Below are 24,623 nucleotides of genomic sequence, written 5' to 3'. Positions count from 1 at the left end.
GGCACAGCGTAAAAGAGTTTTGAAATAAGCGCTCGTGGAGGAGAAACAGCTCGTCGGAGATTTCTCTCTTTCTGTGTCTTATAATCTGCCTGCCCGCTACTCTCAGAGAGACAACCTTCGGCCGGTCTATTTTTTTGCGTCTCTCCATTACGTTCAGAAAGAAACCAAAAGAAGAAAAAAGCCTGAAACATTCACAACAAACATAACGAAAAACAGCAGGCTGTTTAAATTGTGCCCTGCAACACATTTTAATTTATTAATAAAAGGGCTTTTTATTAAAAATTTCCGAAGTAATTTCACTTGGGAAGTGTCACTTGCATGTGACAGGCCATACAACTAAAAGGAACAAGTAAAATCCGGAAATGAAAGGTAGGCAACGAAAAAGCCATTTATGCATGTCTGTGTGCGATTCTTTGTGAAACGTATCTGTTTTTCTTTTTGGTCTCTCAAATACTTTTTATTTTTATCACAAATTTTAAAAATATAAAAAAATAATAACTTTTATAACAGTCCATAGCATATTATAATATATGGGTTGATGCTGCGCCTTTTAAAAGATTTAACATTTACCATTTAACATTAACCATCTCCTACAGGAGACTTACAAGTCGACATCGTCGTCGCTCGCACTCAAATCCCGTTTAATGTGCTGATAGTAAAAAGTATTTCTGAAAATTTACAGAAAACGAACTGTTTATTTTTGGTGGCAGTGCCGCTAGCTCAGTCTGCCTCAGGGCAGAGTACCCCTATTGCCACAGCTCGAAACATAAAAAAAAATCGACAAATCCGCGGTCTCGCATCACTGAAACTATCGGACATCTCTAAGAACAAAACGTAAACAAAGGTAAATGTTTACAAACATCGACAGAGATTTGGGTTTTATTTGGTTTTATTTTGATTTCGGCCAAGCGCTCCCTCCCTACGAAAGGTACCCTCTATATGCTGCTGGGCACCACCCAAACTTGGTCGGACGGCGCCCCTCCTCGCGACTACGGCGGCTCCATCTCCCCCACTGGGACAATTTACTCACACATGGTGGATTTTAGAAACATTTATTATTTGGTATGTACAATAATTTATATGCATCTTCCTCCTAACCGATCTATCCTTTCTTGCCTTCAAGACAAAGACTTGGCCACCGTCTTCAGGACTTAATCGGTCAAAGCCGAGGATCTGTTTTGATGAAAAAGGCTACAGACACCTCGGAAAGTTGTGCTCTACCAGTCATGTATTGGTAGAGCTCGCATGGAAAAGCGGCCCTCAAAAAGTACACACGCAGGGTGAGCTGTATCATTTAATTAACACTCACGACCTTTCATATGATGGCCGAATACGGTGAAGAACGGCGCTTCGCCTGTGGCCGAGTGCATAGTGTTTCGGAGGGCCACCTCAATCTCCGGCAGATGTGCATCCCATTCTCGGTGATCCTCGTCTAAGACGCTGCGAATTGCGGCCAAGACGTTTCTGTTTACCCTATTCGCAGCATTGCTCTGTGGTGAGTATACTGAAGTCTTCAGGTGCTGAATACCGAAGCCATCCATAATTTCTCAAATGCCTTGGATACGAACTGCTTATAGTTGTCCAAATGTATCGTTTCAGGCACTCCAAACTTCTGAAATACCTTGTTTACCAAGATGTTTACTACGTTCGTTGCCGTCGGCTCCTTTGGACTCCTTACACACATTGCAACTACAGACGTCTTCCCGCACCTGGATAGTCATCCCTGGCCAATAGAATAGAAGAAGGTCTTCATCATTCCACCATGACCAGCCTTGGAGCCCGCTCTATCAGGCAGTGCGCAAGGATTTGCGGGATCCTCAGCTTACATTCGGATCCTTCCATTTCCCGGTCCATTTTCGATTTGGTCATGCGCTTGAAGATTAGTCCGTCCTCCACTTTCTGGTCTGGTAAGTGTTCCTTGTTAGACACCACATCTTGCGACGACGAACTTTGCGTTTAGCAAAGCTACGCTGGCTAGCGTAGGGAAATTCTTGACAAACCGTCAATACCTTCCCGCTGTACCCATTAAGGCTCGTAATTACTTCATGGATTTCGGGTAGGGCATCTTCTGAATCGCCGAAACTCGTCCAGGATCCATCCGAAGCAGTCCACCTCCGACTATAAACCCAAGGTAAGTCAGCGATTTGAAGCAAAACTTGGACTTCTTTAACCCTATGGTCAATCCGGCTGATTTCAGACTGTGGGCTACTCGACGCAAGTACTTCAGGTACGTCTGAAAATCTGGAGTGAGGATTAGCAAGTCGTCCAAATACACGAAAACGTTGGATCTAAGCTCCGCTGGTATCACCCGATCCATAAGCAGCACCAAGCGTTGTGCCGCGTTGCACAGCCCGATTGGCATCATTCGAAACTGGTACAACGATCTGAATGGAACTGTGAATGCAGTGTACTCTTGACGCCTCTAGCAACAGGCTTCCCTACAACGGTTGGAGCTAGTCCGAACGCCTGCCAGAAGTCGACTCCGAAGCACACACTTTGCTGCAAGTATGGGCAAAGGTAGAACGTGACCGGCTTACTTACGCCTTTGTACTTAACAGGCAGCTCCACGCGTCCGATAATGGATCGGTCCTCACCAGAAGCCGTCCGGACTATGGAAAAGTACAATTGGACCGCAACTCCCAGCGTTTCCACCAGCTCTCGACAACCGTTGCCCAGCACACTTACACTGGCCCTCAGAAAGTACACACGCAGGGTGAGCTGTATCATTTAATTAACACTCACGACCTTTCATATGATGGCCGAATACGGTGAAGAACGGCGCTTCGCCTGTGGCCGAGTGCATAGTGTTTCGGAGGGCCACCTCAATCTCCGGCAGATGTGCATCCCATTCTCGGTGATCCTCGTCTAAGACGCTGCGAATTGCGGCCAAGACGTTTCTGTTTACCCTATTCGCAGCATTGCTCTGTGGTGAGTATACTGAAGTCTTCAGGTGCTGAATACCGAAGCCATCCATAATTTCTCAAATGCCTTGGATACGAAGTGCTTATCGTTGTCCAAATGTATCGTTTCAGGCACTCCAAACTTCTGAAATACCTCGTTTACCAAGATGTTTACTACGTTCGTTGCCGTCGGCTCCTTTGGACTCCTTACACACATCGCAACTACGGACGTATTCCCGCACCTGGATAGTCATCCCTGGCCAATAGAATAGAAGAAGGTCTTCATCATTCCACCATGGCCAGCCTTGGAGCCCGCTCTATCAGGCAGTGCGCAAGGATTTGCGGGATCCTCAGCTTCCATTCGGATCCTTCCAATTCCTCGTCCATTTTCGAATTGCTCATGCGCTTGAAGATTAGTCCGTCCTCCACTTTCTGGTCTGGTAAGTGTTCCTTGTTAGACACCACATCTTGCGTAATCTTCCGCAGCAAATTCAGTCATCTCGAATCCTAGTAACTCCGACGGATCTATTCGGATCTCCTCAATGATGCAGGATAGGGTGTCGGCGACAACGTTCTCGCTGCCTTTGCGATGTTCAGTGCTGAAATCGTAGCCCTGCAGCTGGAGAGACCACCTTGCGAATCGTCCGGACAGATCCTTCATCGTCATCAACCACTTAAGGCTGGAGTGATCAGTGATACAAGTGAACGGCATCCCATTCACGTACGGTTTGAACTTCAGGATGGCTAGAAGGTCGCCAGACACTCCTTTTCAGTGACCGAGTAATTCACCTGGTGATTGTTCATCTTGGCTGAGAAGAACGCGATGGTTGCTCGTCTCCATCCTGGTTCCGCTGAAACAATACCGCGCCAACGCCAACGTGAAATGCGTCGCACTGGATGTATAAATATTTCTTGAAATTCGCGTGAACCAGGACCGGCGCGCTCATCAAGGTCAGCTACTGGCTGTGGGACGCTGGGACTTAGGACGAACTTTGCGTTTAGCAAAGCTACGCTGGCTAGCGTAGGGAAATTCTTGACAAACCGTCAATACCTTCCCGCTGTACCCATGAAGGCTCGTAATTACTTCATGGATTTCGGGTAGGGCGTCTTCTGAATAGCCGAAACTCGTCCAGGATCCATCCGAAGCAGTCTACCTCTGACTATAAACCCAAGGAAAGTCAGCGATTTGAAGCAAAACTTGGACTTCTTTAACCCTATGGTCAATCCGGCTGATTTCAGACTGTGGGCTACTCGACGCAAGTACTTCAGGTGCGTCTGAAAATCTGGAGTGAGGATTAGCAAGTCGTTCAAGTACACGAAAACGTTGGACCTAAGCTCCGCTGGTATCACCCGATCCATGAGCAGCACCAAGCACCAACATTGAACACCAAAAATAAAATTTTTCGTTGGTCACAAATACATTAAAAAAATATGCTAAATTATTTTTAAAAATAGGCTACATTTATGGCTATTGGCTATTTACAAATTTTATAGGCTAGATCATTTAAAAATAGGCTAGATCTAGCCTGAAATAGGCTAAACTGGTAACACTGGTTGGGTGTGTTGAGAAATCGAAGTTAGCTTCGAACTTAACCTTCAAGAGGCTGGTTCGGGCGAAGCAAATGCTTTATTTAGGCTAGACATTTATTTTAGGCTAGAAACAAAATTCAACTGAAATGTAGTTGTCTCATCAAAACCTATTGATTGCTATACAAAAAGTTATCCACGCCCACAGATTCTACGCCTTAGCAATGACGTCATAGCAACCCTTTAGTTCTGCAGTAGTCTCGCCGTGTATGTCAGACGACAAAAACTTTTTTTCTGCCAAAAACGGTATGCCGCTGTCGATGTTAGCAAAGAAACCGGCACAGCGTAAAAGAGTTTTGAAATAAGCGCTCGTGGAGGAGAAACAGCTCGTCGGAGATTTCTCTCTTTCTGTGTCTTATAATCTGCCTGCCCGCTACTCTCAGAGAGACAACCTTCGGCCGGTCTATTTTTTTGCGTCTCTCCATTACGTTCAGAAAGAAACCAAAAGAAGAAAAAAGCCTGAAACATTCACAACAAACATAACGAAAAACAGCAGGCTGTTTAAATTGTGCCCTGCAACACATTTTAATTTATTAATAAAAGGGCTTTTTATTAAAAATTTCCGAAGTAATTTCACTTGGGAAGTGTCACTTGCATGTGACAGGCCATACAACTAAAAGGAACAAGTAAAATCCGGAAATGAAAGGTAGGCAACGAAAAAGCCATTTATGCATGTCTGTGTGCGATTCTTTGTGAAACGTATCTGTTTTTCTTTTTGGTCTCTCAAATACTTTTTATTTTTATCACAAATTTTAAAAATATAAAAAAATAATAACTTTTATAACAGTCTCATAGCATATTATAATATATGGGTTGATGCTGCGCCTTTTAAAAGATTTAACATTTACCATTTAACATTAACCATCTCCTACAGGAGACTTACAAGTCGACATCGTCGTCGCTCGCACTCAAATCCCGTTTAATGTGCTGATAGTAAAAAGTATTTCTGAAAATTTACAGAAAACGAACTGTTTATTTTTGGTGGCAGTGCCGCTAGCTCAGTCTGCCTCAGGGCAGAGTACCCCTATTGCCACAGCTCGAAACATAAAAAAAATTGACAAATCCGCGGTCTCGCATCATTGAAACTATCGGACATCTCTAAGAACAAAACGTAAACAAAGGTAAATGTTTACAAACATCGACAGAGATTTGGGTTTTATTTGGTTTTATTTTGATTTCGGCCAAGCGCTCCCTCCCTACGAAAGGTACCCTCTATATGCTGCTGGGCACCACCCAAACTTGGTCGGACGGCGCCCCTCCTCGCCACTACGGCGGCTCCATCTCCCCCACTGGGACAATTTACTCACACATGGTGGATTTTACAAACATTTAATATTTGGTATGTACAATAATTTATATGCATCTTCCTCCTAACCGATCTATCCTTTCTTGCCTTCAAGACAAAGACTTGGCCACCGTCTTCAGGACTTAATCGGTCAAAGCCGAGGATCTGTTTTGATGAAAAAGGCTACAGACACCTCGGAAAGTTGTGCTCTACCAGTCATGTATTGGTAGAGCTCGCATGGAAAAGCGGCCCTCAAAAAGTACACACGCAGGGTGAGCTGTATCATTTAATTAACACTCACGACCTTTCATATGATGGCCGAATACGGTGAAGAACGGCGCTTCGCCTGTGGCCGAGTGCATAGTGTTTCGGAGGGCCACCTCAATCTCCGGCAGATGTGCATCCCATTCTCGGTGATCCTCGTCTAAGACGCTGCGAATTGCGGCCAAGACGTTTCTGTTTACCCTATTCGCAGCATTGCTCTGTGGTGAGTATACTGAAGTCTTCAGGTGCTGAATACCGAAGCCATCCATAATTTCTCAAATGCCTTGGATACGAAGTGCTTATCGTTGTCCAAATGTATCGTTTCAGGCACTCCAAACTTCTAAAATACCTCGTTTACCAAGATGTTTACGTTCGTTGCCGTCGGCTCCTTTGGACTCCTTACACACATCGCAACTACGGACGTATTCCCGCACCTGGATAGTCATCCCTGGCCAATAGAATAGAAGAAGGTCTTCATCATTCCACCATGGCCAGCCTTGGAGCCCGCTCTATCAGGCAGTGCGCAAGGATTTGCGGGATCCTCAGCTTCCATTCGGATCCTTCCAATTCCTCGTCCATTTTCGAATTGCTCATGCGCTTGAAGATTAGTCCGTCCTCCACTTTCTGGTCTGGTAAGTGTTCCTTGTTAGACACCACATCTTGCGTAATCTTCCGCAGCAAATTCAGTCATCTCGAATCCTAGTAACTCCGACGGATCTATTCGGATCTCCTTAATGATGCAGGATAGGGTGTCGGCGACAACGTTCTCGCTGCCTTTGCGATGTTCAGTGCTGAAATCGTAGCCCTGCAGCTGGAGAGACCACCTTGCGAATCGTCCGGACAGATCCTTCATCGTCATCAACCACTTAAGGCTGGAGTGATCAGTGATACAAGTGAACGGCATCCCATTCACGTACGGTTTGAACTTCAGGATGGCTAGAAGGTCGCCAGACACTCCTTTTCAGTGACCGAGTAATTCACCTGGTGATTGTTCATCTTGGCTGAGAAGAACGCGATGGTTGCTCGTCTCCATCCTGGTTCCGCTGAAACAATACCGCGCCAACGCCAACGTGAAATGCGTCGCACTGGATGTATAAATATTTCTTGAAATTCGCGTGAACCAGGACCGGCGCGCTCATCAAGGTCAGCTACTGGCTGTGGGACGCTGGGACTTAGGACGAACTTTGCGTTTAGCAAAGCTACGCTGGCTAGCGTAGGGAAATTCTTGACAAACCGTCAATACCTTCCCGCTGTACCCATTAAGGCTCGTAATTACTTCATGGATTTCGGGTAGGGCATCTTCTGAATCGCCGAAACTCGTCCAGGATCCATCCGAAGCAGTCCACCTCCGACTATAAACCCAAGGTAAGTCAGCGATTTGAAGCAAAACTTGGACTTCTTTAACCCTATGGTCAATCCGGCTGATTTCAGACTGTGGGCTACTCGACGCAAGTACTTCAGGTACGTCTGAAAATCTGGAGTGAGGATTAGCAAGTCGTCCAAATCCACGAAAACGTTGGATCTAAGCTCCGCTGGTATCACCCGATCCATAAGCAGCACCAAGCGTTGTGCCGCGTTGCACAGCCCGATTGGCATCATTCGAACGCCTGCCAGAAGTCGACTCCGAAGTACTCACTTTGCTCCAAGTATGGGCAAAGGTAGAACGTAAACGGCTTACTTACGCCTTTGTACTTTACAGGCAGCTCCACGCGTCGGATAATGGATCGGTCCTCACCAGAAGCCGTCCGGACTATGGAAAAGTACAATTGGACCGTAACTTCCAGCGTTTCCACCAGCTCTCGACAACAGTTGCCCAGCACACTTACACTGGCCCCCGTGATATTGCCGTGTGCTCAGCCACATAGAAACATTGTGCAGCTTCCTGCTCCTCTGTCTTCCGGCATTTGGAAGGAAAACTTAGTTTTTGTGTCTGACCAATTGTCGCCCATTGTCGAAATATATTTTTTGGACACCCCATGTTGCCGTATGTCGTATACCTTAGCTGCTACTGAGCATTTACAATAGCAACAAAATGCCTTGGCTGGATCAGCTGGCATTTTCCGGAGCCAGTCTTTAAACTCACTGTTTTCCAAGCATCGCGAAATAATTGTTTGTAAATGACTTTCGGCATTTTGGCACGTACGCTTTGATTCAATTTTATTTCACAATTAGTTATTAGAGATCACGTAACATAATCGACAACATATCGCACCATCCAAAAAATCGATCGATCAGAAAGCACGATCATATGAATAAAGTTCACGTAACAATCGGCAAAAAAGAACCAGCAAAACATTGAACACCAAAAATAAAATTTTTTGTTGGTCACAAATACATTAAAAAAATATGCTAAATTATTTTTAAAAATAGGCTAGATTTATGGCTAGATCAAATTTTATAGGCTAGATCATTTAAAAATAGGCTAGATCTAGCCTGAAATAGGCTAAACTGGCAACACTGGTTGGGTGTGTTGAGAAATCGAAGTTAGCTTCGAACTTAACCTTTAAGAGGCTGGTTCGGGCGAAGCAAATGCTTTATTTAGGCTAGACATTTATTTTAGGCTAGAAACAAAATTCAACTGAAATGTAGTTGTCTCATCAAAACCAATTGATTGCTATACAAAAAGTTATCCACGCCCACAGATTCTACGCCCTAGCAATGACGTCATAGCAACCCTTTATTTCTGCAGTAGTCTCGCCGTGTAATGTCAGGCGACAAAAACTTTTTTTCTGCCAAAAACTGTATGCCGCTGTCGATGTTAGCAAAGAAACCGGAGCAGCGTAAAAGAGTTTTGAATAAGCGCTCGTGGAGGAGAAACAGATCTTCGGAGATTTCTCTCTTTCTGTGTCTTATAATATGCCTGCCCGCGGCTCTCAGAGAGGCAACCTTCGGCCGGTCTATTTTTTTGCGTCTCTCCGTTACGTTCAGAAATAAACCAAAAGAAGATAAAAGCCTTAAACATTCTGTTTCAGTTATGAAACGAAAAACAGCAGGCTGTTTAATTGTGCCCTGCAACACATTTTAATTTATTAATAAAATGGTTTTTAATTAAAAATTTCCGAAGTGATTTCATCTGGGAAGTGTCACTTACAGGTGCCAGGCCATATAACAATTGACTAAAAGGAACAAGTGAAATCCGGAAATGAAAGGTAGGCAACGAAAAAGCCATTTATGCATGTCGGTGTGCGATTCTTTGTGAAACGTATCTGGGTTTCTTTTTGGTCTCTCAAATGCTTTTTATTTTTATCACAAATTTTAAAAATATAAAAAAATAATAACTTTTATAACAGTCTCATAGCAAATTATAACCCAAATCTAAAAAAGAAAATTGCAAAAGCGCTTTCTGCCAATCTACATTTTAAATTTTAATAAAAAATTAGTTTAATGTTCCAGACATTATTTTTGTTGAAATGTAAATTTTATAAATTAGTAAAACTGTTGATATTAAGATAAACAAATCAAAATAGTCTTTTCTTGTATTTTTTTTAAATATTCGTAATGATTTTTGATTTCATCATTCTACCTGCTACTTTGAGACTCAAATATATTGTAGGTTTGTCCCACCAAATTTACGTTTCCTAGTAGCCCCGCGACCCAAAAAATGCTACATTTCCGATTGGAGAAAAATTCGAAACCGTCCCATCTTTCGTAAATTTTTTATGATTTTTTAATTAAGTGGGTTGATGCTGCGCCTTTTTAAAGATTTAACATTTAACCATTTAACATTAACCATCTCCTGTAAGTCGACATCGTCGTCGCTCGCACTCAAATCCCGTTTAATGTGCTGATAGTAAAAAGTATTTCTGAAAATTTACAGAAAACGAACTGCTTATTTTTGGTGGCAGTACCGCTAGCTCAGTCTGCCTCAGGTCAGAGTACCCCACTGGGACAATTTACTTACACATGGTGGATTTTACAAACATTTAATATTTGGTATGTACAATAATTTATATGCATCTTCCTCCTAACCGATCTATCCTTTCTTGCCTTCAAGACAAAGACTTGGCCACCGTCTTCAGGACTTAATCGGTCAAAGCCGAGGATGGAAAAGGCTACAGGCATCTCGGAAAGTTGTGCTCTACCAGTCATGTATTGGTGGAGCTCGCCTGGAAAAGCGGCCCTCAGAAAGTACACACGCAGGGTGAGCTGTATCATTTAATTAACACTCACGACCTTTCATATGATGGCCGAATACGGTGAAGAACGGCGCTTCGCCTGTGGCCGAGTGCATAGTGTTTCGGAGGGCCACCTCAATCTCCGGCAGATGTGCATCCCATTCTCGGTGATCCTCGTCTAAGACGCTGCGAATTGCGGCCAAGACGTTTCTGTTTACCCTATTCGCAGCATTGCTCTGTGGTGAGTATACTGAAGTCTTCAGGTGCTGAATACCGAAGCCATCCATAATTTCTCAAATGCCTTGGATACGAAGTGCTTATCGTTGTCCAAATGTATCATTTCAGGCACTCCAAACTTCTGAAATACCTCGTTTACCAAGATGTTTACTACGTTCGTTGCCGTCGGCTCCTTTGGACTCCTTACACACATCGCAACTACGGACGTATTCCCGCACCTGGATAGTCATCCCTGGCCAATAGAATAGAAGAAGGTCTTCATCATTCCACCATGACCAGCCTTGGAGCCCGCTCTATCAGGCAGTGCGCAAGGATTTGCGGGATCCTCAGCTTCCAATTCCTCGTCCATTTTCGAATTGCTCATGCGCTTGAAGATTATTCCGTCCTCCACTTTCTGGTCTGGTAAGTGTTCCTTGTTAGACACCACATCCTGCACTAATTCCGTGTAATCTTCCGCAGCAAATTCAGTCATCTCGAATCCTAGTAACTCCGACGGATCTATTCGGATCTCCTCAATGATGCAGGATAGGGTGTCGGCGACAACGTTCTCGCTGCCTTTACGATGTTCAGTGCAGAAATCGTAGCCCTGCAGCTGGAGAGACCACCTTGCGAATCGTCCGGACAGATCCTTCATCGTCATCAACCACTTAAGGCTGGCGTGATCATTGATACAAGGATGGCTAGAATGGCCGCCAGACACTCCTTTTCCGTGACCGAGTAATGGTGATTGGTGATTGTTCATCTTGGCTGAGAAGAACGCGATGGTTGCTCGTCTCCATCCTGGTTGTTAGTGAAATGGTTAGTGAAATTCTTGACAAACCGTCAATACCATCCCGCTGTACTTCTGAATCGCCGAAACTCGTCCAGGATCCATCCGAAGCAGTCCACCTCCGACTATAAACCCAAGGTAAGTCAGCGAAGCAAAACTTGGACTTCTTTAACCCTATGGTCAATCCGGCTGATTTCAGACTGTGGGCTACTCGACGCAAGTACTTCAGGTGCGTCTGAAAATCTGGAGTGAGGATTAGCAAGTCGTCCAAATACACGAAAACGTTGGATCTAAGCTCCGCTGGTATCACCCGATCAATAAGCAGCACCAAGCGTTGTGCCGCGTTGCACAGCCCGATTGGCATCATTCGAAACTGGTACAACGATCTGAATGGAACTGTGAATGCAGTGTACTCTTGACGCCTCTAGCAACAGGCTTCCCTACAACGGTTGGAGCTAGTCCGAACGCCTGCCAGAAGTCGACTCCGAAGCACACACTTTGCTGCAAGTATGGGCAAAGGTAGAACGTGACCGGCTTACTTACGCCTTTGTACTTAACAGGCAGCTCCACGCGTCCGATAATGGATCGGTCCTCACCAGAAGCCGTCCGGACTATGGAAAAGTACAATTGGACCGCAACTCCCAGCGTTTCCACCAGCTCTCGACAACCGTTGCCCAGCACACTTACACTGGCCCCCGTGATGTTGCCGTGTGCTCAGCCACATACAAACATAGTGCAGCTTTCTGCTCCTCTGTCTTCCAGCATTTGGAAGGAAAACTTAGTTTTTGTGTCTGACCAATTGAGCCCATTGTCGAAATATGTTTTTTGGACACCCCATGTTCCGTATGTCGTATACCTTAGCTGCTACTGAGCATTTACAATAGCAACAAAATGCCTTGGCTGGATCAGCTGGCATTTTCCGGAGCCAGTCTTTAAACTCAGTGTTTTCCAAGCATCGCGAATAATTGTTTGTAAATGACTTTCGGCATTTTGGCACGTACGTTTGATTCAATTTTATTTCACAATTAATTATTAGAGATCACATAACATAATGCGACAACATATCGCACCATCCAAAAATCTATCGATCAGAAGCACGATCATATGAATAAAGTTCACGTAACAATCGGCAAAAAAGAACCAGCACAACATTGAACACCAAAAATAAAATTTTTCGTTGGTCACAAATACATTAAAAAAATATGGTAAATTATTTTTAAAAATAGGCTAGATTTATGGCTATTGGCTATTTACAAATTTTATAGGCTAGATCATTTAAAAATAGGCTAGATCTAGCCTGAAATAGGCTAAACTGGCAACACTGGTTGGGTGTGTTGAGAAATCGAAGTTAGCTTCGAACTTAACCTTCAAGAGGCTGGTTCGGGCGAAGCAAATGCTTTATTTAGGCTAGACATTTATTTTAGGCTAGAAACAAAATTCAACTGAAATGTAGTTGTCTCATCAAAACCTATTGATTGCTATACAAAAAGTTATCCACGCCCACAGATTCTACGCCTTAGCAATGACGTCATAGCAACCCTTTAGTTCTGCAGTAGTCTCGCCGTGTATGTCAGACGACAAAAACTTTTTTTCTGCCAAAAACGGTATGCCGCTGTCGATGTTAGCAAAGAAACCGGCACAGCGTAAAAGAGTTTTGAAATAAGCGCTCGTGGAGGAGAAACAGCTCGTCGGAGATTTCTCTCTTTCTGTGTCTTATAATCTGCCTGCCCGCTACTCTCAGAGAGACATGACAACCTTCGGCCGGTCTATTTTTTTGCGTCTCTCCATTACGTTCAGAAAGAAACCAAAAGAAGAAAAAAGCCTGAAACATTCACAACAAACATAACGAAAAACAGCAGGCTGTTTAAATTGTGCCCTGCAACACATTTTAATTTATTAATAAAAGGGCTTTTTATTAAAAATTTCCGAAGTAATTTCACTTGGGAAGTGTCACTTGCATGTGACAGGCCATACAACTAAAAGGAACAAGTAAAATCCGGAAATGAAAGGTAGGCAACGAAAAAGCCATTTATGCATGTCTGTGTGCGATTCTTTGTGAAACGTATCTGTTTTTCTTTTTGGTCTCTCAAATACTTTTTATTTTTATCACAAATTTTAAAAATATAAAAAAATAATAACTTTTATAACAGTCTCATAGCATATTATAATATATGGGTTGATGCTGCGCCTTTTAAAAGATTTAACATTTACCATTTAACATTAACCATCTCCTACAGGAGACTTACAAGTCGACATCGTCGTCGCTCGCACTCAAATCCCGTTTAATGTGCTGATAGTAAAAAGTATTTCTGAAAATTTACAGAAAACGAACTGTTTATTTTTGGTGGCAGTGCCGCTAGCTCAGTCTGCCTCAGGGCAGAGTACCCCTACTGCCACAGCTCGAAACATAAAAAAAATTGACAAATCCGCGGTCTCGCATCACTGAAACTATCGGACATCTCTAAGAACAAAACGTAAACAAAGGTAAATGTTTACAAACATCGACAGAGATTTGGGTTTTATTTGGTTTTATTTTGATTTCAGCCAAGCGCTCCCTCCCTACCAAAGGTACCCTCTATATGCTGCTGGGCACCACCCAAACTTGGCCGGACAGCGCCCCTCCTCGCGACTACGGCGGCTCCATCTTCCCCACTGGGACAATTTACTCACACATGGTGGATTTTACAAACATTTAATATTTGGTATGTACAATAATTTATATGCATCTTCCTCCTAACCGATCTATCCTTTCTTGCCTTCAAGACCAAGACTTGGCCACCGTCTTCAGGACTTAATCGGTCAAAGCCGAGGATCTGTTTTGATGAAAAAGGCTACAGGCACCTCGGAAAGTTGTGCTCTACCAGTCATGTATTGGTAGAGCTCGCATGGAAAAGCGGCCCTCAAAAAGTACACACGCAGGGAAGAACGGAGCTTCGCCTGTGGCCGAGTGTTTCGGATGGCCACCTCAATCTCCGGCAGATGTGCATCCCATTCTCGATGATCCTCGTCTAAGACGCTGCGAATTGCGGCCAAGACGTTTCTGTTTACCCTCTTCGCAGCATTGCTCTGTGGTGAGTATACTGAAGTCTTCAGGTGCTGAATACCGAGCCATCCATAATTTCTCAAATGCCTTGGATACGAACTGCTTATCGTTGTCCAAATATATCGTTTCAGGCACTCCGAACTTCTGAAATACCTCGTTTACCAAGATGTTTACTACGTTCGTTGCCGTCGGCTCCTTTGGACTCCTTACACACATCGCAACTACAGACGTCTTCCCGCACCTGGATAGTCATCCCTGGCCAATAGAATAGAAGAAGGTCTTCATCATTCCACCATTACCAGCCTTGGAGCCCGCTCTATCAGGCAGTGCGCAAGGATTTGCGGGATCCTCAGCTTCCATTCGGATCCTTCCAATTCCTCGTCCATTTTCGAATTGCTCATGCGCTTGAAGATTATTCCGTCCTCCACTTTCTGGTCTGGTAAGTGTTCCTTGTTAGACACCACATCCTGCACTAATTCCGTGTAATCTTCCGCAGCAAATTCAGTCATCTCGAATCCTAGTAACTCCGACGGATCTATTCGGATCTCCTCAATGATGCAGGATAGGGTGTCGGCGACAACGTTCTCGCTGCCTTTGCGATGTTCAGTGCTGAAATCGTAGCCCTGCAGCTGGAGAGACCACCTTGCGAATCGTCCGGACAGATCCTTCATCGTCATCAACCACTTAAGGCTGGAGTGATCAGTGATACAAGTGAACGGCATCCCATTCACGTACGGTTTGAACTTCATGATGGCTAGAAGGTCGCCAGACACTCCTTTTCAGTGACCGAGTAATTCACCTGGTGATTGTTCATCTTGGCTGAGAAGAACGCGATGGTTGCTCGTCTCCATCCTGGTTCCGCTGAAACAATACCGCGCCAACGCCAACGTGAAATGCGTCGCACTGGATGTATAAATATTTCTTGAAATTCGCGTGAACCAGGACCGGAGCGCTCATGAAGGTCAGCTACTACCTGTGGGACGCTGGGACTTAGGACGAACTTTGCGTTTAGCAAAGCTACGCTGGCTAGCGTATGGAAATTCTTGACAAACCGTCAATACCATCCCGCTGTACCCATGAAGGCTCGTAATTACTTCATGGATTTCGGGTAGGGCATCTTCTGAATCGCCGAAACTCGTCCAGGATCCATCCGAAGCAGTCTACCTCCGACTATAAACCCAAGGTAAATCAGCGATTTGAAGCAAAACTTGGACTTCTTTAACCCAATGGTCAATCCGGCTGATTTCAGACTGTGGGCTACTCGACGCAAGTACTTCAGGTGCGTCTGAAAATCTGGAGTGAGAATTAGCAAGTCGTCCAAATACACGAAAACGTTGGATCTAAGCTCCGCTGTCATCACCCGATCCATAAGCAGCACCAAGCGTTGTGCCGCGTTGCACAGCCCGATTGGCATCATTCGAAACTGGTACAACGGTCTGAATGGAACCGTGAATGCAGTGTACTCTTGACGCCTCTCGCCACTGGCTTCCCTACAACGGTTGGAGCTAATCAGAACGCCTGCCAGAAGTCGACTCCGAAGTACACACTTTGCTCCAAGTATGGGCAAAGGTAGAACGTGAACGGCTTACTTACGCCTTTGTACTTTACAGGCAGCTCCACGCGTCCGTTAATGGATCGGTCCTCACCAGAAGCCGTCCGGACTATGGAAAAGTACAATTGGACCGCAACTCCCAGCGTTTCCACCAGCTCTCGACAACCGTTGCCCTCACTCACTGTTTTCCAACCAAGCATCGCGAAATAATTGTTTGTAAATGACTTTCGGCATTTTGGCACGTACGCTTTGATTCAATTTTATTTCACAATTAATTATTAGAGATCACATAACATAATGCGACAACATATCGCACCATCCAAAAAATCGATCGATCAGAAAGCACGATCATATGAATAAAGTTCACGTAACAATCGGCAAAAAAGATCCAGCAAAACATAGAACACCAAAAATAAAATTTTTCGTTGGTCACAAATACATTAAAAAAATATGCTAAATTATTTTTAAAAATAGGCTAGATTTATGGCTATAGGCTATTTACAAATTTTATAGGCCAGATCATTTAAAAATAGGCTAGATCTAGCCTGAAATAGGCTAAACTGGCAACACTGGTTGGGTGTGTTGAGAAATCGAAGTTAGCTTCGAACTTAACCTTCAAGAGGCTGGTTCGGGCGAAGCAAGTGCTTTATTTAGGCTAGGAATTTATTTTAGGCTAGAAACGAAATTCAACTGAAATGTAGTTGCCTCATCAAAACCTATTGATTGCTATAAAAAAAAGTTATCCACGCCCACAGATTCTACGCCCTAGCAATGACGTCATAGCAACCCTTTATTTCTGCAGTAGTCTCGCCGTGTAATGTTAGGCGACAAAAACTTTTTTTCTGCCAAAAACTGTATGCCGCTGTCGATGTTAGCAAAGAAACCGGCGCAGCGTAAAAGAGTTTTGAATAAGCGCTCGTGGAGGAGAAACAGATCTTCGGAGATTTCTCTCTTTCTGTTTCTTATAATCTGCCTGGCCGCGGCTCTCAGAGAGACAACCTTCGACCGGTCTATTTTTTTGCGTCTCTCCGATAGGTTCAGAAAGAAACCAAAAGAAGAAAAAAGCCTGAAACATTCTGTTGACAGGTCACAGGCCATACAACAATTGACTAAAAGGAACAAGTGAAATCCGGAAATGAAGGCCAGGTAACGAAAAAGGCATTTATGCATGTCTGTGTGCGATTCTTTGTGAAACGTATCTGGTTTTTCTTTTTGGTCTCTCAAATACTTTTTATTTTTATCACAAATTTTAAAAATATAAAAAAATAATAACATTTATAACAGTCTCATAGCATATTATAACCCAAATCTAAAAAAGAAAATTGCAAAAGCGCTTTTCTGCCAATCTACATTTTTAATTTTTATAAAAAATTAGTTTAATGTTCCAGACATTATTTTTGTTGAAATGTAAATTTTATAAATTAGTAAAACTGTTGATATCAAGATAAACAAATCAATATAGTCTTTTCATGTATTTTTTTTAAATATTCGTAATGATTTTGGTTTTCACCATTCTACACGCTACTGGGAGACTCAAAGATATTGTAGATTTGTCCCACCAAATTTTTGTTTCCTAGCAGCCCCGCGACCCAAAAAATGCTACATTTCCGATTGGGAAAAATTCGAATACCGTCTCATCTTTCGTAGATGTTTTATGATTTTGTAATTAAGTGGGTTGATGCTGCGCCTTTTAAAAGATTTAACATTTAACCTTTTAATATTAACCATCTCCTATAAGTCGGCATCGTCGTCACTCGCACTCAAATCCCGTTTAATGTTCTGATAGTAAAAAGTATTTCCGAAAATGTAGAGAAAACGAACTGCTTATTTTTGGTGGCAGTGCCGCTAGCTCAGTTTTCCTCAGGGCAGAGTACCCCTATTGCCACAGCTCGCAACATAAAAAAAAATCGACAAATCCGCGGTCTCGCATCACTGAAACTATCGGAAGAACAAAACGTAAACAAAGGTAAATTTTTACAAACATCGACCAAGATTTGGGTTTTATTTGGTTTTATTTTGATTTCAGTCAAGCGCTCCCTCCCTACGAAAGGTACCCTCTATATGCTGCTGGGCACCACCCAAACTTGGTCGGACGGCGCCCCTCCTCGCCACTACGGCGGCTCCATCTCCCCCACTGGGACAATTTACTCACACATGGTGGATTTTACAAACATTTAATATTTGGTATGTACAATAATTTATATGCATCTTCCTCCTAACCGATCTATCCTTTCTTGCCTTCAAGACCAAGACCTGGCCACCGTCTTCAGGACTTAATCGGTCAAAGCCGAGGATCTGTTTTGATGAAAAAGGCTACAGGCACCTCGGAAAGTTGTGCTCTACCAGTCATGTATTGGTAGAGCTCGCATGGAAAAGCGGCCCTCAAAAAGGGTGAGCCCACGCAGGGTGAGCTATATCATTTAATTAACACTCACGACCTTTCATATGATGGCCGAATACGGCGAAGAACGGAGCTTCGCCTGTGGCCGAGTGCATACTGTTTCGGATGGCCACCTCAATCTCCGGCAGATGTGCATCCCATTCTCGATGATCCTCGTCTAAGACGCTGCGAATTGCGGCCAAGACGTTTCTGTTTACCCTCTTCGCAGCATTGCTCTGTGGTGAGTATACTGAAGTCTTCAGGTGCTGAATACCGAGCCATCCATAATTTCTCAAATGCCTTGGATACGAACTGCTTGTCGTTGTCCAAATGTATCGTTTCAGGCACTCCAAACTTGTAAAATACCTCGTTTACCAATATGTTTACAACGTTCGTTGCCGTCGGCTCCTTTGGACTCCTTACACACATCGCAACTACGGACGTATTCCCGCACCTGGATAGTCATCCCTGGCCAATAGAATAGAAGAAGGTCTTCATCATTCCACCATGGCCAGCCTTGGAGCCCGCTCTATCAGGCAGTGCGCAAGGATTTGCGGGATCCTCAGCTTCCATTCGGATCCTTCCAATTCCTCGTCCATTTTCCAATTGCTCATGCGCTTGAAGATTATTCCGTCCTCCACTTTCTGGTCTGGTAAGTGTTCCTTGTTAGACACCACATCCTGCACTAATTCCGAAGTATAATCCTAGTAACTCCGACGGATCTATCCAGATCTCCTCAATGATGCAGGATAGGGTGTCGGCGACAACGTTCTCGCTGCCTTTGCGATGTTCAGTGCTGAAATCGTAGCCCTGCAGCTGGAGAGACCACCTTGCGAATCGTCCGGACAGATCCTTCATCGTCATCAACCACTTAAGGCTGGAGTGATCAGTGATACAAGTGAACGGCATCCCATTCACGTACGGTTTGAACTTCAGGATGGCTAGAAGGTCGCCAGACACTCCTTTTCAGTGACCGAGTAATTCACCTGGTGACTGTTCATCTTGGCTGAGAAGAACGCGATGGTTGCTCATCTCCAACGTGAAATGCGTCGCACTCAATGTATAAATATTTCTTGAAATTCGCGTGAACCAGGACCGGCGCGCTCATCGAGGTCAGCTATTGCCTGTGGGACGCTGGGACTTAGGACGAACTTTGCGTTTAGCAAAGCTACGCTGGCTAGCGTAGCTTTGCGTTTAGCAAAGCTACACTGGCTAGCGTAGGGAAATTCTTGACAAACCGTCAATACCATCCCGCTGTACCCATGAAGGCTCGTAAGTACTTCATGGATTTCGGGTAGGGCATCTTCTGAATCGCCGAAACTCGTCCAGGATCCATCCGAAGCAGTCTACCTCCGACTATAAACCCAAGGAAAGTCAGCGATTTGAAGCAAATCTTGGACTTCTTTAACCCAATGGTCAATCCGGCTGATTTCAGACTGTGGGCTACTCGACGCAAGTATTTCAGGTGCGTCTGAAAATCTGGAGTGAGGATTAGCAAGTCGTCCAAATACACGAAAACGTTGGATCTAAGCTCCGTTGGTATCACCCGATCCATAAGCAGCACCAAGCGTTGTGCCGCGTTGCACAGCCCGATTGGCATCATTCGAAACTGGTACAACGGTCTGAATGGAACCGTGTATGCAGTGTACTCTTGACGCCTCTCGGCACTGGCTTCCCTACAACGGTTGGAGCAAGTCCGAACGCCTGCCAGAAGTCGACTCCGAAATACACACTTTGCTCCAAGTATGGGCAAAGGTAGAACGTGAACGCCTTCGTACTTCAAAGGCTTCTCCACGCGTCCGATAATGGATCGGTCCTCACCAGAAGCCGTCCGGACTATAGAAAAGTACAATTGGACCGCAACTCCCAGCGTTTCCACCAGCTCTCGACAACCGTTGCCCTCACTCACTGTTTTCCAACCAAGCATCGCGAAATAATTGTTTGTAAATGACTTTCGGCATTTTGGCACGTACGCTTTGATTCAATTTTATTTCACAATTAATTATTAGAGATCACATAACATAATGCGACAACATATCGCACCATCCAAAAAATCGATCGATCAGAAAGCACGATCATATGAATAAAGTTCACGTAACAATCGGCAAAAAAGAACCAGAAAACCAGAAAACAAATACATTAAAAAAATATGCTAAATTATTTTTAAAAATAGGCTAGATTTATGGCTATAGGCTATTTACAAATTTTATAGGCCAGATCATTTAAAAATAGGCTAGATCTAGCCTGAAATAGGCTAAACTGGCAACACTGGTTGGGTGTGTTGAGAAGTCGAAGTTAGCTTCGAACTTAACCTTCAAGAGGCTGGTTCGGGCGAAGCAAGTGCTTTATTTAGGCTAGGAATTTATTTTAGGCTAGAAACGAAATTCAACTGAAATGTAGTTGCCTCATCAAAACCTATTCCCTCACTCACTGTTTTCCAACCAAGCATCGCGAAATAATTGTTTGTAAATGACTTTCGGCATTTTGGCACGTACGCTTTGATTCAATTTTATTTCACAAGTAATTATTAGAGATCACATAACATAATGCGACAACATATCGCACCATCCAAAAAATCGATCGATCAGAAAGCACGATCATATGAATAAAGTTCACGTAACAATCGGCAAAAAAGATCCAGCAAAACATTGAACACCAAAAATAAAATTTTTCGTTGGTCACAAATACATTAAAAAAATATGCTAAATTATTTTAAAAAATAGGCTAGATTTATGGCTATAGGCTATTTACAAATTTATAGGCCAGATCATTTAAAAATAGGCTAGATCTAGCCTGAAATTGGCTGGGTTTGTTGAGAAATCGAAGTTAGCTTCGAACTTAACCTTCAAGAGGCTGGTTCGGGCGAAGCAAGTGCTTTATTTAGGCTAGGGATTTATTTTAGGCTAGAAACGAAATTCAACTGAAATGTAGTTGCCTCATCAAAACCTATTGATTGCTATAAAAAAAGTTATCCAGGCCCACAGATTCTTCGTCCTAGCAATGACGTCATAGCAACCCTTTAGTTCTGCAGTAGTCTCGCCGTGTAATGTCAGACGCCAAAAACTTTTTTTCTGCCAAAAACTGTATGCCGCTGTCGATGTTAGCAAAGAAACCGGCGCAGCGTAAAAGAGTTTTGAAATAAGCGCTCGTGGAGGAGAAACAGATCGTCGGAGATTTCTTTTTTTCTGTGTCTTATAATCTGCCTGCCCGCTACTCTCAGAGAGACAACCTTCGGCCGGTCTATTTTTTTGCGTCTCTCCGATAGGTTCAGAAAGAAACCAAAAGAAGAAAAAAGCCTGAAACATTCTGTTTCAGTTATGAAACGAAAAACCGCAGGCTGTTTAAATTGTGCCCTGCAACACATTTTAATTTATTAATAAAAGGGCTTTTTATTAAAAATTTCCGAAGTGATTTCACTTGGGAAGTGTCACTTGCATGTGACAGGCCATACAACTAAAAGGAACAAGTAAAATCCGGAAATGAAAGGTAGGCAACGAAAAAGCCATTTATGCATGTCTGTGTGCGATTCTTTGTGAAACGTATCTGGTTTTTCTTTTTGGTCTCTCAAATACTTTTTATTTTTATCACAAATTTTAAAAATATAAAAAAATAATAACTTTTATAACAGTCTCATAGCATATTATAATATATGGGTTGATGCTGCGCCTTTTAAAAGATTTAACATTTACCATTTAACATTAACCATCTCCTACAGGAGACTTACAAGTCGACATCGTCGTCGCTCGCACTCAAATCCCGTTTAATGTGCTGATAGTAAAAAGTATTTCTGAAAATTTACAGAAAACGAACTGTTTATTTTTGGTGGCAGTGCCGCTAGCTCAGTCTGCCTCAGGGCAGAGTACCCCTATTGCCACAGCTCGAAACATAAAAAAAAATAGACAAATCCGCGGTCTCGCATCACTGAAACTATCGGACATCTCTAAGAACAAAACGTAAACAAAGGTAAATGTTTACAAACATCGACAGAGATTTGGGTTTTATTTGGTTTTATTTTGATTTCGGCCAAGCGCTCCCTCCCTACGAAAGGTACCCTCTATATGCTGCTGGGCACCACCCAAACTTGGTCGGACGGCGCCCCTCCTCGCGACTACGGCGGCTCCATCTCCCCCACTGGGACAATTTACTCACACATGGTGGATTTTACAAACATTTAATATTTGGTATGTACAATAATTTATATGCATCTTCCTCCTAACCGATCTATCCTTTCTTGCCTTCAAGACAAAGACTTGGCCACCGTCTTCAGGACTTAATCGGTCAAAGCCGAGGATCTGTTTTGATGAAAAAGGCTACAGGCACCTCGGAAAGTTGTGTTCTACCAGTCATGTATTGGTAGAGCTCGCATGGAAAAGCGGCCCTCAAAAAGTACACACGCAGGGATGGCCACCTCAATCTCCGGCAGATGTGCATCCCATTCTCGATGATCCTCGTCTAAGACGCTGCGAATTGCGGCCAAGACGTTTCTGTTTAGCCTCTTCGCAGCATTGCTCTGTGGTGAGTATACTGAAGTCTTCAGGTGCTGAATACCGAGCCATCCATAATTTCTCAAATGCCTTGGATACGAACTGCTTATCGTTGTCCAAATGTATCGTTTCAGGCACTCCAAACTTCTGAAATACCTCGTTTACCAAGATGTTTACTACGTTCGTTGCCGTCGGCTCCTTTGGACTCCTTACACACATCGCAACTACAGACGTCTTCCCGCACCTGGATAGTCATCCCTGGCCAATAGAATAGAAGAAGTCTTCATCATTCCACCATTACCAGCCTTGGAGCCCGCTCTATCAGGCAGTGCGCAAGGATTTGCGGGATCCTCAGCTTCCAATTCCTCGTCCATTTCCGAATTGCTCATGCGCTTGAAGATTATTCCGTCCTCCACTTTCTGGTCTGGTTAGTGTTCCTTGTTAGACACCACTTCCTGCACTAATTCCGTGTAATCTTCCGCAGCAAATTCAGTCATCTCGAATCCTAGTAACTCCGACGGATCTATTCGGATCTCCTCAATGATGCAGGATAGGGTGTCGGCGACAACGTTCTCGCTGCCTTTGCGATGTTCAGTGCTGAAATCGTAGCCCTGCAGCTGGAGAGACCACCTTGCGAATCGTCCGGACAGATCCTTTATCGTCATCAACCACTTAATGCTGGAGTGATCAGTGATACAAGTGAACGGCATCCCATTCACGTACGGTTTGAACTTCAGGATGGCTAGAAGGTCGCCAGACACTCCTTTTCAGTGACCGAGTAATTCACCTGGTGATTGTTCATCTTGGCTGAGAAGAACGCGATGGTTGCTCGTCTCCATCCTGGTTCCGCTGAAACAATACCGCGCCAACGCCAACGTGAAATGCGTCGCACTGGATGTATAAATATTTCTTGAAATTCGCGTGAACCAGGACCGGAGCGCTCATGAAGGTCAGCTACTGCCTGTGGGACGCTGGGACTTAGGACGAACTTTGCGTTTAGCAAAGCTACGCTGGCTAGCGTATGGAAATTCTTGACAAACCGTCAATACCATCCCGCTGTGCCCATGAAGGCTCGTAATTACTTCATGGATTTCGGGTAGGGCATCTTCTGAATCGCCGAAACTCGTCCAGGATCCATCCGAAGCAGTCTACCTCCGACTATAAACCCAAGGTAAGTCAGCGATTTGAAGCAAAACTTGGACTTCTTTAACCCAATGGTCAATCCGGCTGATTTCAGACTGTGGGCTACTCGACGCAAGTACTTCAGGTGCGTCTGAAAATCTGGAGTGAGGATAAGCAAGTCGTCCAAATACACGAAAACGTTGGATCTAAGCTCCGCTGCTATCACCCGATCCATAAGCAGCACCAAGCGTTGTGCCGCGTTGGACAGCCCGATTGGCATCATTCGAACGCCTGCCAGAAGTCGACTCCGAAGTACACACTTTGCTCCAAGTACGGGCAAAGGTAGAACGTGAACGGCTTACTTACGCCTTTGTACTTTACAGGCAGCTCCACGCGTCCGTTAATGGATCGGTCCTCACCAGAAGCCGTCCGGACTATGGAAAAGTACAATTGGACCGCAACTCCCAGCGTTTCCACCAGCTCTCGACAACCGTTGCCCAGCACACTTACACTGGCCCCCGTGATATTACCGTGTGCTCAGCCACATACCAACATAGTGCAGCTTCCTGCTCCTCTGTCTTCAAGCATTTGAAAGGAAAACTTAGTTTTTGTGTCTGACCAATTGAGCCCATTGTCGAAATATTTTTTTTGGACACCCCATGTTGCCGTATGTCGTATACCTTAGCTGCTACTGAGCAATTACAATAGCAACAAAATGCCTTGGCTGGATCAGCTGGCATTTTCCGGAGCCAGTCATTAAACTCACTGTTTTCCAAACAAGCATCGCGAAATAATTGTTTGTAAATGACTTTCGGCATTTTGGCACGTACGCTTTGATTCAATAATATTTCACAATTAATTATTAGAGATCACATAACATAATGC

At 44.0% G+C, this 24,623-nt stretch overlaps 2 protein-coding genes and 1 long non-coding RNA gene across 3 annotated transcripts; 2 read left to right on the top strand and 1 right to left on the bottom strand.

Annotated features, from left to right (window-relative positions):
* Positions 1-6,682: 6,682 nt before the first annotated feature.
* On the bottom strand, positions 6,683-7,632 carry LOC127012059 (uncharacterized). The gene is made up of 3 exons (XM_050890240.1): positions 7,313-7,632; positions 7,092-7,240; positions 6,683-6,993 (listed from the first exon to the last, which is right to left on the bottom strand). The coding sequence occupies exons 1-3, from the start codon at positions 7,630-7,632 to the stop codon at positions 6,683-6,685; spliced, it is 780 nt and encodes a 259-aa protein (XP_050746197.1).
* Positions 7,633-19,578: 11,946 nt separating this feature from the next.
* LOC127012058 (uncharacterized) lies at positions 19,579-24,356 on the top strand. Its single transcript, XM_050890239.1, has 2 exons — positions 19,579-19,887; positions 24,081-24,356. The coding sequence occupies exons 1-2, from the start codon at positions 19,759-19,761 to the stop codon at positions 24,354-24,356; spliced, it is 405 nt and encodes a 134-aa protein (XP_050746196.1). The 5' UTR covers positions 19,579-19,758.
* On the top strand, positions 21,010-22,424 carry LOC122818928 (uncharacterized). The gene is made up of 4 exons (XR_006368403.2): positions 21,010-21,618; positions 21,848-22,095; positions 22,161-22,313; positions 22,375-22,424. It is a non-coding gene; the product is annotated as an uncharacterized LOC122818928 (long non-coding RNA).
* Positions 24,357-24,623: the final 267 nt, after the last annotated feature.

The sequence above is a fragment of the Drosophila biarmipes genome, unplaced genomic scaffold (assembly GCF_025231255.1).
Source record: "Drosophila biarmipes strain raj3 unplaced genomic scaffold, RU_DBia_V1.1 ptg000017l, whole genome shotgun sequence".
Classification (NCBI taxonomy): Eukaryota; Metazoa; Arthropoda; class Insecta; order Diptera; family Drosophilidae; genus Drosophila; species Drosophila biarmipes.
The sequence above is the reverse complement of the archived record's forward strand: the minus strand, read 5'-3'. Positions and strand labels throughout refer to the sequence as shown.